The 14693-nt window shown below is 35.3% G+C and overlaps 2 protein-coding genes across 2 annotated transcripts; one reads left to right on the top strand and one right to left on the bottom strand.

Annotated features, from left to right (window-relative positions):
- The first annotated feature begins 3486 nt into the window (after nucleotides 1-3486).
- Nucleotides 3487-6285, top strand: LOC133668920 (cation/calcium exchanger 2-like). Its single transcript, XM_062088927.1, has one exon. It carries the CDS (start codon nucleotides 4379-4381, stop codon nucleotides 6113-6115), a length of 1737 nt encoding a protein of 578 aa, XP_061944911.1. The 5' UTR covers nucleotides 3487-4378; the 3' UTR covers nucleotides 6116-6285.
- A 2824-nt stretch (nucleotides 6286-9109) lies between these two features.
- LOC133669149 (cation/calcium exchanger 1-like) lies at nucleotides 9110-11439 on the bottom strand. Its single transcript, XM_062089186.1, has one exon. The coding sequence runs from the start codon at nucleotides 10975-10977 to the stop codon at nucleotides 9235-9237; it is 1743 nt and encodes a 580-aa protein (XP_061945170.1). The 5' UTR covers nucleotides 10978-11439; the 3' UTR covers nucleotides 9110-9234.
- Nucleotides 11440-14693: the final 3254 nt, after the last annotated feature.

Below are 14693 nucleotides of genomic sequence, written 5' to 3'. Positions count from 1 at the left end.
AAGTTTAGATTTGATTTTAAAATTCTTGAGTTTATAGAGATTTTAAGTGGTTATGTGAAGTTTAATGAAAGAATTAACTGTAAAGTTAAGAGTTTAATTGATTGGTTTTAGAAGATTTTGGATAAGAATGATAATTTTGAGTTATAATTTATTTAAATGATGAAAACGAGTTAGAGATTTGTGTAGATAAGTAGGTGATTTGTGGAAAAATCTGGGTTTGAGGTTCATGATAACAAAATTTCAGTTTGGTCCCTCATTTGTGAAAAATTCAATTTAGTCCCTAATTGTTTTAAATTACAAATTGATACCTAGAGCATAATTCGATATTCTGGACATAATTGATGATGAATTATGGATAAAATTTTAGTATGGTTATGAATTTATGATATTTTTTTTATTTGGTCCTCTAAATTTGACAAGAATTACAAATTGACCTCTAAAATTAATCTATTTAATCTTATAATTGGCTTATTTAATCTTACAATTGACTTCTTTCAAATTGAGACCCTTTTAGATTGGTATGGACAAGAGGTTCGATGAACAATTAACTTACACTCTATTGCATATTGCACCTTATCATGTACAATTTATGAACCCTTTTTATTCTAACACCATGTATAAAAATTTATATGCTCGTTATTTTTAATCTTTACTTGGCCTATCACTGTGGCCTGAATATAATGAGCCAAAAGTAGATGAGTGTCTGACAAGATGGAGAAACAAAAAAAATTAAATAATATTCACTTGTCTATATAATAATATGGATGCTAGAAAATACATACACAAAATAAATGTGACATTAGCTAGTGTGACCATTGGGAGGACCTGTCGACATTTTTTCAAGGCATTTCACCCATGAAGAACTGTAGTAATTTTATGCCTTGTCACATTAGCTAGTGTGGGTCTAGATATTTTATCCAAAATCATGTGTCACCTCATGTGTTTTATTTGTTTTTTTTAATAATATAAATTTTTGGATCAACTTGGACATGACTCAACTAACATCTTTAATAATATTAATATATACAGTTGAAGAATTGTATATTATTGTAAAAGGGACAATTATTGGTTGTGTATGAACCTTCATCATGCCATGAAAAATCAGATATTTATAGGGACATATCTTCCAGTTGACTACGGTACATTAACATAATAATAAGTTGATTTGTTACACTGATACGAGAGCGTGTTCTGAGACAAGCTCTGCATAGAAGACCTTCGTGTATTAATTAATGGTGTATGTATGGCCTTCATGTTTTGTTCTTCGCGGCGTGTGAGACCTGTGCATCGTGTTCTATCTGTGATATTTTGAAAACTCCTTTTTGCCACAGTGCTGATTCTAAATAAAAACTTCGAAACAGCACTGAAAGATAAGTCATGAGTTGATGAACAAAGTAGCGATGGATAAGGAACCGCGCGTTAGATGAGCTTCTGCACTGATAATCAGCATCATCTTCACCACAACAGTAATAGACAAAGGATATAAGTCCAGCTAGCTAAGAAGACGTGCGGCGGAATGGGATTTGATTCTTTCACTATTACTGGTGTTGACATCAAGATAAGGAAAACGACGCTCCTCCGTCACCGTCCTTGATAATTTATTACTGGGAAAGATAAGACAAGCGCCTTTTCTTCTTCGACGGATGACAGCCCTGCTAACCAATGACCTCCAGCCAGGGTGCAGAGTGGGATTCTAATACAAAATCCAAGAAGGAATTCAAAGGATAAAGTCAACACGTTGATGCCTGGGCATCCTTCCTCCCCTTCGTGCGGCGGTGAAATTCACGCCGTCTGCTAAGGTGCAGGAGGAGCCGACGTCTAGCACGAAAGGGTCTCGGCTCTTGATGTTAAAATAATGAAACAAAAACAAATCTATTGTAACAAGACACGTTGAAAAGGGGAAAAGAAGAAAATATTGAAAGATGAGATATTGGAGTGGCTTTGGGCTACCATTGGTCACAAGAGTTTGAACTCGAGCAACCAAGATTTAGGATTGGAGGGATGGATAAGAAAATAATTAGTTTTTAAGAGTGCCAAACTTGTAAAACTGAAGGGTATAATTAAAAACTGCTAAAATTTTTAGATGGGAATGTGGGGTTTTCTAAATTTTGAGAATGCTATAAGTCCCCACCAATCATCATAATTCTACCCTAAACTGAGATCTTTAAAAATTAAATAAATCTAACTCCAATTAAATTATATGTATTTTTTTGCATGAACATTGATGTTTAAGTCAGTTTGTGCGCACCTCAACTAATTTCACGAGCCCTGAAGTTAACGACCATGTAAGCCTCCAATGACCATCATATTAGCAATCACATTACTAAAATTACATGAAAAATAAACCCTTTAATTCTAAATTCTCATCATTGGTCCACCCACTGAATAGTTTAAACTATAATTTATTAACACTTCGAAAGCTTGACTAGCCAACTAGCAAGTGCTTTGAACTATCTAGAACCTTCAATAATTCTTCAGCATGCTTCATTGGCTGATTAATTTTTTTTGTTTTTTTAAGAATTAATAATATAACTAAATATATTTTGAATATATTATGATGTATGATCAAAATAAATTTATTTTGAATAGTTATTATTCAATTGTTTCACTACTTTTGGGCTGGTGATGCACTGATTTGCCAGGGAAAATAAAAATAAATAAAAAAACTTCATATTTGAAAACGATATGAAAATTATAAATTTCCATTTCAAATAAATGTAATCCACACAAAATCATGTGATGATGTCATGAAGTCTTGACTCTGATAAATTCAAAGTTAATGTGAAAGCATTGACTCTAAATTCCTCGTAATTTGGATAACGCACAAAGATAATTAATTAAAGTAGTGGAAAAGCTATAGCTGGAATACTCTCATGTCCATGGATTTTCAAATATATATATATATATATATCAAAACTAATTTACAAAATATTTTAACTATGAAAAAAGATTTTATCATGAAAACTCTTACATTACTGTTTTAAAAAATTTTCCTTCAAATTTGTACTTTAAACCCTGAAATTTAATCAAATCATAATTTTATTATGCCATTATCTTTGATATTATCAGCCCTGTCACGTTTAAATACTTCAAATTATACTCGGATCACACTAAACTAATATATTCTACATGTATTATTTATAAAGTTATTCATTTTAAAGATTGGTAAAGATATATTTTTTTAAAGTGTTTTTTATTTTAAAATATATTAAAATAATATTTTTATTTATTAAAATTTATATTTAACGTTAACTCGTCAAAATAATTTAAAAATATTAAAAAAATAAAATAAAATTTCAAATTTTCACTCAACGCTGTTTCCCGAAAACTACCGACACAGCGAGCATCTGAAAGGGCTAAGACTTAGAGATATTTATCTAAAATCTATTTCTCCCTTCCTCTGAGTTTGTCGTTTATCTAAAAGAATTTTTTTATTTTTTTTGAGGGGGCTTCCGACGTGTTTCAAGAGATGTCGGGCGCCAAAGTTTCCTTAGAAGATAATGTAACTGAAATCAATATATTAATTAGTTGGGATCTGGTGTGGTCGGCAAAGTGGAGATCAATTCATTTAATGGGAGACGGATGAACTCGGCTGGTGGCTATTATAAATCAATTTCCCATTTCTATGCAGAAGAAATGGAAAAGGAAAATAAAATATTACAAAACAAAATCTCTCTGCTGGGTTGTTCTTAGAGATGCTTCTTGCACCATTGAGAGGAATACACGCAAGGATCACATGCTCAGTGGGATCACTTTCCTCCTTGCCATAGGACATCTGACACATTAAATTACATCGATGTCATGTTGCAGCTGTTAGAAAAGCAAGTGTGCCAGTCCTTCCTTAGCCGTGTCCTCTTGCTGAACAGTGATGATTCTCTCACTCGTTGTATAATATCTTGATGCTAGTGTTGCCTCCTCTGGTCCACTCCACAGATTCTTTGCTTTGCCTTCACAGCCCTAAATCAGGAGATTCCTCCGATTTGCATTCCTCAAACCAGCATTCTTCGAAACACGTATATCATCAAAGGGGTTGGTTTTGTTTTTTGTATTTGGTATAATGGTCTTCATTTCTCAACCAAATTTTTCAGAAGAATATTTTCTAGAATAAATCTATCTGCCTCTTACTGTCCTGTGCCCGGTTCTTTTCCTTGATTTAGTGCGATCTTGTGGTCTAGGAAAAGGGTTTTGATTGAGTTGTTTCCTTGGCTTCTCCATCTCTTTCTTTGATGCTGTTGCATTCAAATTTGGCTAAATTAATGTTGTCCTGGATGAAACTAGAAGTCTGGTGATTATAGGCCCTGTTCCTTCATCATGATTTTTTAATGACCTTTTTTTGTGTTCAAGAGGGAATTTGATCGAGTTTTCTCTATTAGGCACCATGGTCTCCTCCATATCTGAGCACAAGAAATATGTCTTGTTCTTAAATATCTCTTTTCTCTTGGTGGCATGTGTTTTCTTGATCATGCAATTCAGTTCTGCTGGGTTTCTTGTGCTGGGGAGTTCTCAATCTTTCAAGGAAAATGATCAACAAGACTGCCAGGGGTTGCATAGTCTGGATGACTACAAAGCCAAGTGCTCTTACATTAAATCAAATATCCCATGCGTCTCCCAAGGCTATATTGACTATCTTTACCTTTTCTATTGCAATCTTGGAAGATTTCCTCTTTTGGGCTATTGTCTTTCTTTTCTTTGGCTCTTGGTATTGTTTTATCTGTTGGGAAACACTGCTTCTGAATACTTTTGTTCTTCACTTGAAAAACTGTCTAAGCTGTTGAATTTGTCTCCTACAATTGCTGGGATTACCCTCCTTTCACTTGGCAATGGTGCCCCTGATGTTTTTGCCACCCTAGTGTCTTTTATGGGTGACGGGACATCTAACGTTGGTTTTAATACAGTACTAGGTGGTGCTTCCTTTGTTTCTTGTGTTGTGGTTGGAATCATAAGCATTTTGGTGAAGCAAGAGGAATTTAGAGTCAACAGGTGTGCCTTTGTTAGGGATGTTTGCTTCTTCCTCTTAGTTCTTGCATCCTTAACTTTCATCCTGATTCATGGCAAAATCAATCTGTGGGGTGCAATGGGGTTTCTGTCGATGTATATAGTTTACTTCATGGTTGTTTACGTCCTGCAAGTCCATTGGAATGGTGGCGGAAACGAAAGCGAAAGCGAAAGGAACGCTAGTTCAAGTTATGGCAGTGATTTGAATATACCAATTTTAAGCAGCATGGAAAAAGGGGAGCAAAATTATGTGAAGGGATGTGATATGGAGTGTGGTACTGAAGTAGAAATGAACAAATGTTGCTTTTGTGTACGATTATCAGCTCCTTGTCGCATGCTCATCCGGATCCTTGAGATGCCTCTTTACTTACCTAGGAGATTGACAATTCCTGTTGTTTGTGAAAAGAGATGGTCCAAGCCAGCCACAGTTGCTTCAGCGACAATGGCACCAGTTCTCTTATCAGCTCTTTGGAATGCCCAGGGTGAGAGGGCCACCCTCAACACAAGCCTAATAGTATATGGAATTGGGTTGATGTTCGGAATGACATTTGGGGTTCTTGCATATGTAACAACTGAGAAGTCAAGTCCACCACAGAAGTGCCTGCTCCCTTGGCTAGCAGGAGGATTCTTAATGAGTGTTACATGGAGTTATATAATAGCTCAGGAATTGGTGGGCTTGATAGTTTCACTCGGGTTTATATTTGGAGTAAGTCCTTCTATACTAGGATTAACAGTTCTTTCCTGGGGAAACTCAATTGGTGATTTGATAACAAATTTGATATTGGCTATGAATGGTGGCCCTGAAGGCGCACAAGTAGCTATATCAGGCTGTTATGCGGGTCCCATTTTCAACATCCTTTTCGGTCTCGGGGTGTCTCTGGTTGGCTCAGCCTGGTATGCTTACCCATCATCTGTTGTGATCCCAAAAGATCCCTACCTCTTGGAGACAATAGGCTTTCTGGTAGGTGGCCTGCTTTGGGCACTTGTTGTTTTACCAAGGAGAAATATGAAGCTTAACTGGGTTCTAGGAGGAGGGCTCTTGGCTATATACATGATGTCTGTGTCTTTGAGGCTAACTCAGGCACTTGGATCTTTCCATTTCCACGATACACATGCTTAGTTTTTACCAGCTTCCTTCCTGTACAGTGATCGCTACACTTCTGATTAAAAGTTTGTATATTTCCTTAGAGCTTCCATGGCAATTAGAATGGCTATAAACCTTAATTTGTAATCTTGATTGCACTAATCTGAAAGCTGTCAGAATGAATCCAGCAACTTGTTTGAAAACCATTTTTGCGCCAATGCATTTTTTGCTGTAATTTTGACGAAATGATGAGCTTGTGATACCCTGGTATATCAGGGGCCCAAGAATATTAATTGCAGAGCATTTGGCAGGTGAATTGAATGGGGCTTGGATTATTTTCATGGAGCTACTAGTTAGAAAATAATTTTCCATTTCATTTGATTCTTCAAGTGTACTTCGGATGTTTACATTCTATACATCTTCTTAGTTAAGACACACAAGAAAGACACTTGAAATGGAATTTTGGGATGTGTTCTCAGGACTTTAACCAAAAATCATGATTGAGTTCATACTTTATACTACTTTTGCTCATTCCAACATGTGCAATGAGGAACCGAGTAATGCTCAAGACATGCAGTTGAGTGGTGATGCACCATCCATTTCTTCAAGGCCCCAGCCCTCACTAGGAGGCGGAGGAGGAGGAGGAGGAGGCGGCCAAACGTATCACACTCAGCTTTGGGCCCAGCTTAGTGGCTGGTGATATAATATATCTTGGCTAAAGCACAACTAATAGTCCAACCTTTTCTTTCTTTCTTGTCACATTGCTAGAAACTAATAATTGATATTGGAGGGCAAATGTATATGACAAAGACAAAAGCAGTCTTCCTTCATTATATATTATTAATCTCATTGCTCATTCATGAGTTTCAACACTTGCATCATCGCCACAAGAAAATTAGATTGATTGGAGTCAATTTTGGCTCATAGCTACATTACCAAACAGCAGAGTTTGGCCCCATTTGAATATGCTCACAAACTCGTGCAAAATTTTGTTGTGGCATCTTATGGCCAAGGCATTGGATATAACAATAGCATATACGAAGAGTCTTATTTGTTTTTGCCGTTAAAAAATGTTTTTAATTTTAAATTATTTTTTTAATATTTTAAATCGGTTTGATGTGCTGATATTAAAAATAAATTTTAAAAAATAAAAAAAATATTTTAATATATTTTCAACCAAAAACACACGTTAAAAATCAATGATTACCATAATTTTAAAAACTACCGTAAAGAGCTTAGATTTAGCTGATTTTGATGTGATGCTGTATGATCATGGTAGTGTTTTTTTTCGCGGTTCAATTATATTTTTTTTAAATTTTTATTTAAATTAATTTTTTATATTTTTGGATTGTTTTGATGTGATAGTATTGAAAATAAATTTTTGTTTTAAAAAAAAAATTTTAATATATTTTTTTAAATAAAATATATTTAAAAAAATAATCTTTACCATAATATAACATTCTAACAAAAAAAAAAAAAAAAAGAGTTAAACTGGCATGTATCATAGATGTAAGACTTTGGAAGACAATCATTTTAGAAAAGAAAAGTAATATTAACAATGACTTAATTGCGTGGAAATTTATAGTCTTACAGCATGAGCAAGTTCTTCTTCCTCTTTTTGCTTGCATGACCTCTTATTCTCATTTCAACAGATTTCGATCTCAGCTTTCTATGTTAAGATTTTCATTACAAGTCATTAGGTTGTTCTGAGGACCAATCATGCCATTAATGCCATTTATTTTGTTGATAAAGATATTTAACATTTTTTATTAAAAAAAAATGAATTCAACTTGTTCTCGAAGTTAAACTAATTAAGACATGAGAGAAGGAAACGTGCGCTACTTGTTATTTAGCCATTTGAAAAGGAGATAAATATTACAATACTGATTATCTTTAAGGATCCAATATGCTTAAAAATAGTATTTTAAAAAATAAATGATCACACATCCATGTTTTTTTTTTTTGATAATTCTTGGTGTTTGAGCCGGCTTACATACACCTTAACTAATCCTCTAAAATCCTAAAATTATTAACTAAGTAATTTTTAAGTAACCATAAAAATTTGTAATACTTATAAATTTCAGGGATATAAAGAGCAAATAATTGATGGTATACAAAACAATTTTTTTTATAGGATTTAGAGGCCTTCAAATTATTAAGTTAGTGGTTTTATGTTAATAGATGGTAATAAATAAAAAGAAGAGCATTAAACTTTAAGAACAAGAATACTTGACCTTAGTTTTTGTGTATTAAATACAAGTTCAACTATATTTTCAAATTCTATCCCAGCTCTCGGTGGCTTGTATTTAAAAAATATATATATCTAAAAATAAAACTCAACCTCACATCTTTTCTTTACATCTCAATCTCATCCTTTTTTTTTTTTTTTTTGACGACATTGATTATTAACTTCAACTTGTAGGAATTGGGCCACGTGCTTGGTACAGGGTAAGGTCCCCTCACGTTTAAGGACGTACCAGATAACTCGGCACACGATGCAGGCTCTGTGTCTAGCAACTTGCAGGAAACATCCAAAATTGGATGGGACCACGTCCGCCAGTTATTTGGGAAAGTTGCAGAGCTTTTAATTGCGATCATGACATGTGTTTTTTTAATTATAAATTATAAATTATAAATCATAGGTTTTAAAAATAACAAATGAAAGGGGTATTGGTATTAATTTTGCTAAGGAGGGAGCCAAGGAGGTAGGAATTTTAATTTGAGAGGGTAAAATTAGAGAGAACATTTTAGGGGGGTAGAAATTGAAGTGCACAGGCATGGCGGCCAATAGGATTTTCAGGACAACAGGACAGGCGATGGCTGCGATATTTGGAAGTTGAGAGGAAAAGGGGAATCCGATCCCAAGAGATTCACTTGACTAAGAGGTTTATGAAAGTGATAATTGTGATCATGGGGGTTCCTATCCAAAGAAAAAAGTTATGGCAATGACGGGTTGACGAGCAGAGACTGTTCAACAAGGGCTCAGGAACCTGCAGTAATTTATATTGCATTTGCTGCAGGAGCAGCAGAGATTAAAACCATCTTGATTATTTGATTCTTATAATAATACTGTACAGTAACGTATAACTAGTTGAATTACAAGGTTCAATATTTCCAAGCTCATCTTCAACTCTATCGAGCTTTGAAGGAAGAGACTAAGAAACCCCATGGAGTTTCAAGAGACCAAGAGACCTGGCCAGCCTCAAAGACAGAAAGCAGAGATATATAGCCAAGAGACCAATCCCGAGAGACCTATCTAACCTCATGTTCTTCCTCGGCAAGATCACAAGGGCCCAGAGCAAGCCCCCTATCAAGAACCCTAGAGTCTCGTAGAGAGAAGGGTCTTTTGGGATGACAAATGAAGAGGGATATTTGGACCCAGATGAGATGATCAGTGAAATGCCCAAACCCAGCAACGTATTGAACATGGGACCAGCATAGCAGCCTGATATGGCGATTTGGACCCCATCTGCCCCACCATTTACTGCCATGGCAACATTTGCTATCAAATCTCCGAGGGAGTTGCCCCAAGCCAGGACAGTCAGTCCAAGAACTGAAGGGTTAATCCCGAGTATATACCCTAGTGAAATCAATAAAGAGACCAATTCTTCAGCAATAATATATGACCAAGTTACACTCATCAGAAACCCACCAGCAAGCCAAGGGAACAAGGATTTCTTCGGTGGGCTAGACTTCTTCGTTGTCACATATGCAAGATTGCCAAGAACCATCCCAATCAATCCTGATGTCATATAGGTTACTAGGCTGCTTCTAGAGCCAAACTCCTTTTCCCTTTGGGAGGTGCACAGTGCTGCCAATAGAATTGGTGCCAATGCCACAGAAACAACTCCATATGGCCTTGACCATCTCTCCTCACTAACCACAGGTATAGTCAGTCTTCTAGGGATGTACAGAGGAAATTCCAAAACATACAGAAGCCTACCCAAGTAATAACAAAAGGATGGATCGAGATTACAAAAAATCAATGAGCTTTGTTGATCTTCATCAGTGGTTTTGTCCACCAAAATTGGTTTTTCATCATCAACATAACCGAGTAATGGGATACCCCTCTCCAAAAATTCCTCCTGGTTGCCATCTCCAGTTAAATGATTCTTTTTTCTGTACTGAAAGTGCATGATGCAAACCACAGATACATAACCCAAGTAGATAGCAAGAAAAGAAATTGCACCCCACAAGGAGATTTTTCCAACAAGAATAATCAAGAGAAGACAACATAGAGAGAACAGAAAGAAGCAGGCATCTCTGATGAAGCTACACTTGTCAACAGAAATTTGGCGAGGACTAGTCAATAAACTTATAACACCAACCACCACACTAGACACGAAAAAAGCCCCACCCAAAATACTATTCAGGCCAACATCACCATTGCTAGACCTGGTGAAGGAAACAATACTAGCGAAAACATCAGGGGCGCCATTGCCAAGCGAAAGAAGGGTGACACCAGCAATAGTTGGAGAAAGCTTCAAGAGTTTGGACAGGCTTTCCAAGGAGGGACAGAAGTAATCTGCTGCTGTGTTGCCTAACAGATAGAACAGAACGGCCAGCCATAGTAACAGCATAACGTGGCCAAGCATAGAAAATTTACCACAAGTACAGTAAAAGATTTGAAGATAGTTTATATACCCTTTAGACCTGCACCCAATATTAGACTTGATGTACACACACTTGGATTTGTAATCTGTGTAGTCATGAATTCGGCTGCAGCCATCAGTTTTGGTCAATTCTTCTTGAAGCACTAAAGAACGTTTAGTGGTGACTTCTGGCTCATTGGATTGGTCAGGAAAATATGAGGTTGCAATATAGAACAAGAAGAGGAAGAGAAAGGAGATGTTAAGGAAAATAGTGCTTTTCCTGGGCTTGGCACTGAAAATGGCCATTCACAAGAAGCTTGTAGAGAAGATGTTAAAGGTTTAGTTACTGGGAATTGAAGCTCATAAATTCTTAAGTTGTTGTGTCCGGGAATGGGCTGTATTTTGGCTGGGTTATAAGGGAGGGATGTATTTGTGAAGTAACAAGACAAATAGTCAAAAGTTAACTCTAAAACTGAAAGAGATGTTTCAAGAATTAACCCAATTCACCATAGAAGTTGCAGAATTTATTAACTAATAACAAAGACATCATCTGGTGGTACCATGTCGGAGGCAGAAAAGAATTAGCAGGAAAGAGAGGTTACATGCTATATCACGTCGTTCAAGAGATGATCAAGGATTAAATGATGATGGTACTATATTTATATGTTTAACTTCAGAAAGCTATGCTTGTGTGGTTTTTTTTCACCTCAGCCCGGGTGCTGTAGGGTAGATTTTAGTTAAGCTGTTACTATCATCATCTGTTTGAAAAATAAGTGGAGGGCTAGAGGGATCATGGAGGCAGGCCTTGCTGGTTTCTTGATTGAGAAATTCCTCTAGCTATGATGAAATTGTCTGTGAGGGCAAAACGTTCAGTCTTCCTGCATACTGAATTCAAACTTGCAACCATTTATACGGTACCTTTAATGAGTACATTCAAGGAAACTTCCTAGCAGATAGATATGGAGGAGAACAGAGGAGCGGAGCTGAGAGGGGGTGAGTAGCGCATCAAATCTTCATGAAAAAGCATCCTTTAAAAAGAATGTGCAGGTGATGATACATCAAGGGATTGATTTATCATTCTCACTTTTCCCATGCAACTTCATGTCAGCCAGATTGAAGAGCATCTAATTCTAGTATAAAGGGGTTGTGCATAAGAGTGATGTTATTATATCGCAATCATGACGTAATTATCCTTTAGCTTATGCTTAATTCTCTCTACCATACTTTTAAAACCCGACCTTAGCTAATCCGGACAGAAACCAAACTAAATTTAAAAAATATCAAAAAAATCAAAAATTTGGATGACCTGGTCAAAAATTAAATTGCAACGACTATTTTTTTAACCAAAACGATGTCGTTTTGATTTATAAAAAAATTAGGATTGACCCGGGTGACCCGATCAAAACTTGATGACCAGGAAAAAACCTGTGACCCAGGTCTTGGGCCGGGTCGACTACCAGACCGGATTTAAAAACTCTATTATTAACAAGAAGCAGTTTGTTTTTATATTTTAAAAGCGTTTTTTTTAAATAAAATTATTTTATTTTATTTTGCTTCAAATTAATTTTTTTATATATTTTTATATTGTTTTTATATACTAATATTAAAAATAATTTATTTTCAAACAAAAAAATATTTTAAAAATTAATTTTTACTACACTTTCTGATTTAATTTAAAATAACAATTTATAGGAGCTTCCACTCATTTTCAGCACGTGTGGCATGGAAATGTAAAATGTCCCTTGCAACTATTGCTAGATTTGATTCATAGGAGCATCTCCTCCAACTCTCAAGATTTTTCATTTGTATCTCTCTCAAATGATTTTGTTTACAATTGGGACTCATTTTGTTTTATTCCCCCCCCCCCAATTTACATGGCATTAGGGGGGAAATGGCAAAATTTGACGAAATGATGAAATATTAAAATTCCAAAAGGGAAGAAAGTTGCAAAATTGAGATAATTGATATAGGAGGCCATCATCTGCTAGCTGTTCTTGTCAATAATTGAGATACAGTTCAGCTCATTCTTCTTCTTCTTCTTCTTCTATAATAATAAGCAAACATGGTACAAGGTGAGATAATATTGCTGGACAAGCTGCCCACGGAAGCCATTCACAGAAAAGCAAAAAGACAAAAAGAAAAGCACGTTTAGCTGGGGTGATTGCTACTGGAAAGTTGAGCTCTTGTGGACCTCAAGAACCTAACTTTTGCTTTCAATGCTCTTGTCATGATCATAGCGGTTTAAGGTTTTTTATCCTTAATTTTTTTGTTTTTTTTTTTTTTTTTGTGGTGAAGGACTGAAGGGTATCAAACAAATTAATGAAATAAAGAAGGGGAGGCATGCAAAGAGTTTTGGTTGATTACGTACACGTGCTGGAGATTATCTTCTGTGAGTTAGCTTTTAGCTATCTCGTGCTGTCAATTAGTGGTTAGCCTAATTTAATTAGGTGTTGAGGATTAGGCAGAGGTGCAAGCCTGCCGATACATCTGGGTCTGTGAAAACAAAAAGTTTTGAGTATTGATTTGATAAGGTAGTTGAAGATTTGTTCGTATTTAACTAGATTAACATTTTTAAACGATAATAATAAAAAATCCAAGTATTAAATTAATTTTATATATTTTTTTAGTGATTTTACATGTTTAGGACCGTTGAATCTCTAAAATTTAAATCATGAAATTATTATTTTTATTTGAATGAATTTTGTTAGTTTCCTAAGAGTTTTTCAGGCTTATTATTTTTATCTTGGATTTTGTTTTAATTATCATTGGTTTTAATTTTCCGAATCAATTTTTTTTATTTTTAATTCACTGAATTCCTAAAAGATTTTCTTAGGTCACTCTTAATGTCAATATTAGAGGACGAGCTTCATAAAAAAAAAAAAAAAACCTCCACAGCACTTGTTTTTTAGAGATGGAGCATTTAATATCGCAATGTTATAAAATGAGAGAATGATATGTTTATAATGATTATTTATTTGTTTTTTAATCTAGAAAGTATTGATTAGTATTATTCATTTATGGTGAAATTCAACAAAATCAACGATGCACAATTTCTTTCTATATATTTATAAAGATTTTTAAAGCACAGTTACCATAATTGTCATGATAATCTGATACACCGCGATTGTTGCCATGTCCTAGTTTGTGATTGAAACCATGATCAGACGTCAAGCGAAATTAATTGACCTTGGAATTCTCCAATCTTTTTTCTAACTAAAGAGAGAGGAAAAAAAACAGAGGAAAATAGAAAGGAAAAAAAGAAGATATGAGAAATAGAAACCATGGAGACCAAATAAAAAGCAAGGGCACCCAGAAGTGAGAAAACAGGGGACTTTATAGGGCGAACGAGAAGAAGACAGTGTAAGGAACATGCAATGGCTGCAGTGTTCTTGCGCGTTTCTTAAACATTGGTAGGGCTGGACGGAAAATCATCGCATTAGTATAAAAGGGAAGCAATTGAAACACGAGCAAGCTTCTTTGAAGCGCAAATATTGAATCGAAAGCGTACAAAACTAGAATGCACAGGAGGAACAGCAACGGTATCCAGTGGCTGCAAAAGGACTAAGGTGTTGCTGGAAAAAACAAGATCAGGAGGAACATTCACATGGCGGCAGTGGATGATACCAATCTTGTAAGACTGTGTGTAAGGATTGGAAAGAAGACAACTTGAGCCAGCGAGAAAGAGTTGGATTTTTGGTGGTCAGGTCCACAGAAGCTATACAAAATATCAGGAGGACAATTTACTGGGAACAAGGTTGCAGCAAACACATGAAAGAGGTCGTTATGTTCAATAACAAATTAAAACAACGTAACAGCAAAAATACTACCATAAATTAAATTGATAAATATAAACGAAAACACCGACAAAAGTCAGATTATTTCCTGTTTTTTTGTGTGTTAAAAGGTTTGAGCCTTTCGTTAAACGACAATTAGGTGAGAGTTTGCACTTTGTGAACAAAAACCACAAAAAGGAAATAAACGAACGTGGGTGTAAATAGCAAGCTATCCATCAATACAAACTC

This window comes from Populus nigra, chromosome 12 (genome assembly GCF_951802175.1).
Source record: "Populus nigra chromosome 12, ddPopNigr1.1, whole genome shotgun sequence".
In the NCBI taxonomy this organism is placed as follows: domain Eukaryota; kingdom Viridiplantae; phylum Streptophyta; class Magnoliopsida; order Malpighiales; family Salicaceae; genus Populus; species Populus nigra.
Note: the sequence above shows the minus strand (reverse complement) of the source record. Positions and strands in the feature narration are given on the sequence as shown.

Coding starts and splice junctions, on each gene's coding strand:
- LOC133668920 (XM_062088927.1), top strand. CDS start 4,379: ATGGTCTCCTCCATATCTGAGCACAAGAAATATGTCTTGTTCTTAAAT.
- LOC133669149 (XM_062089186.1), bottom strand. CDS start 10,977: ATGGCCATTTTCAGTGCCAAGCCCAGGAAAAGCACTATTTTCCTTAAC.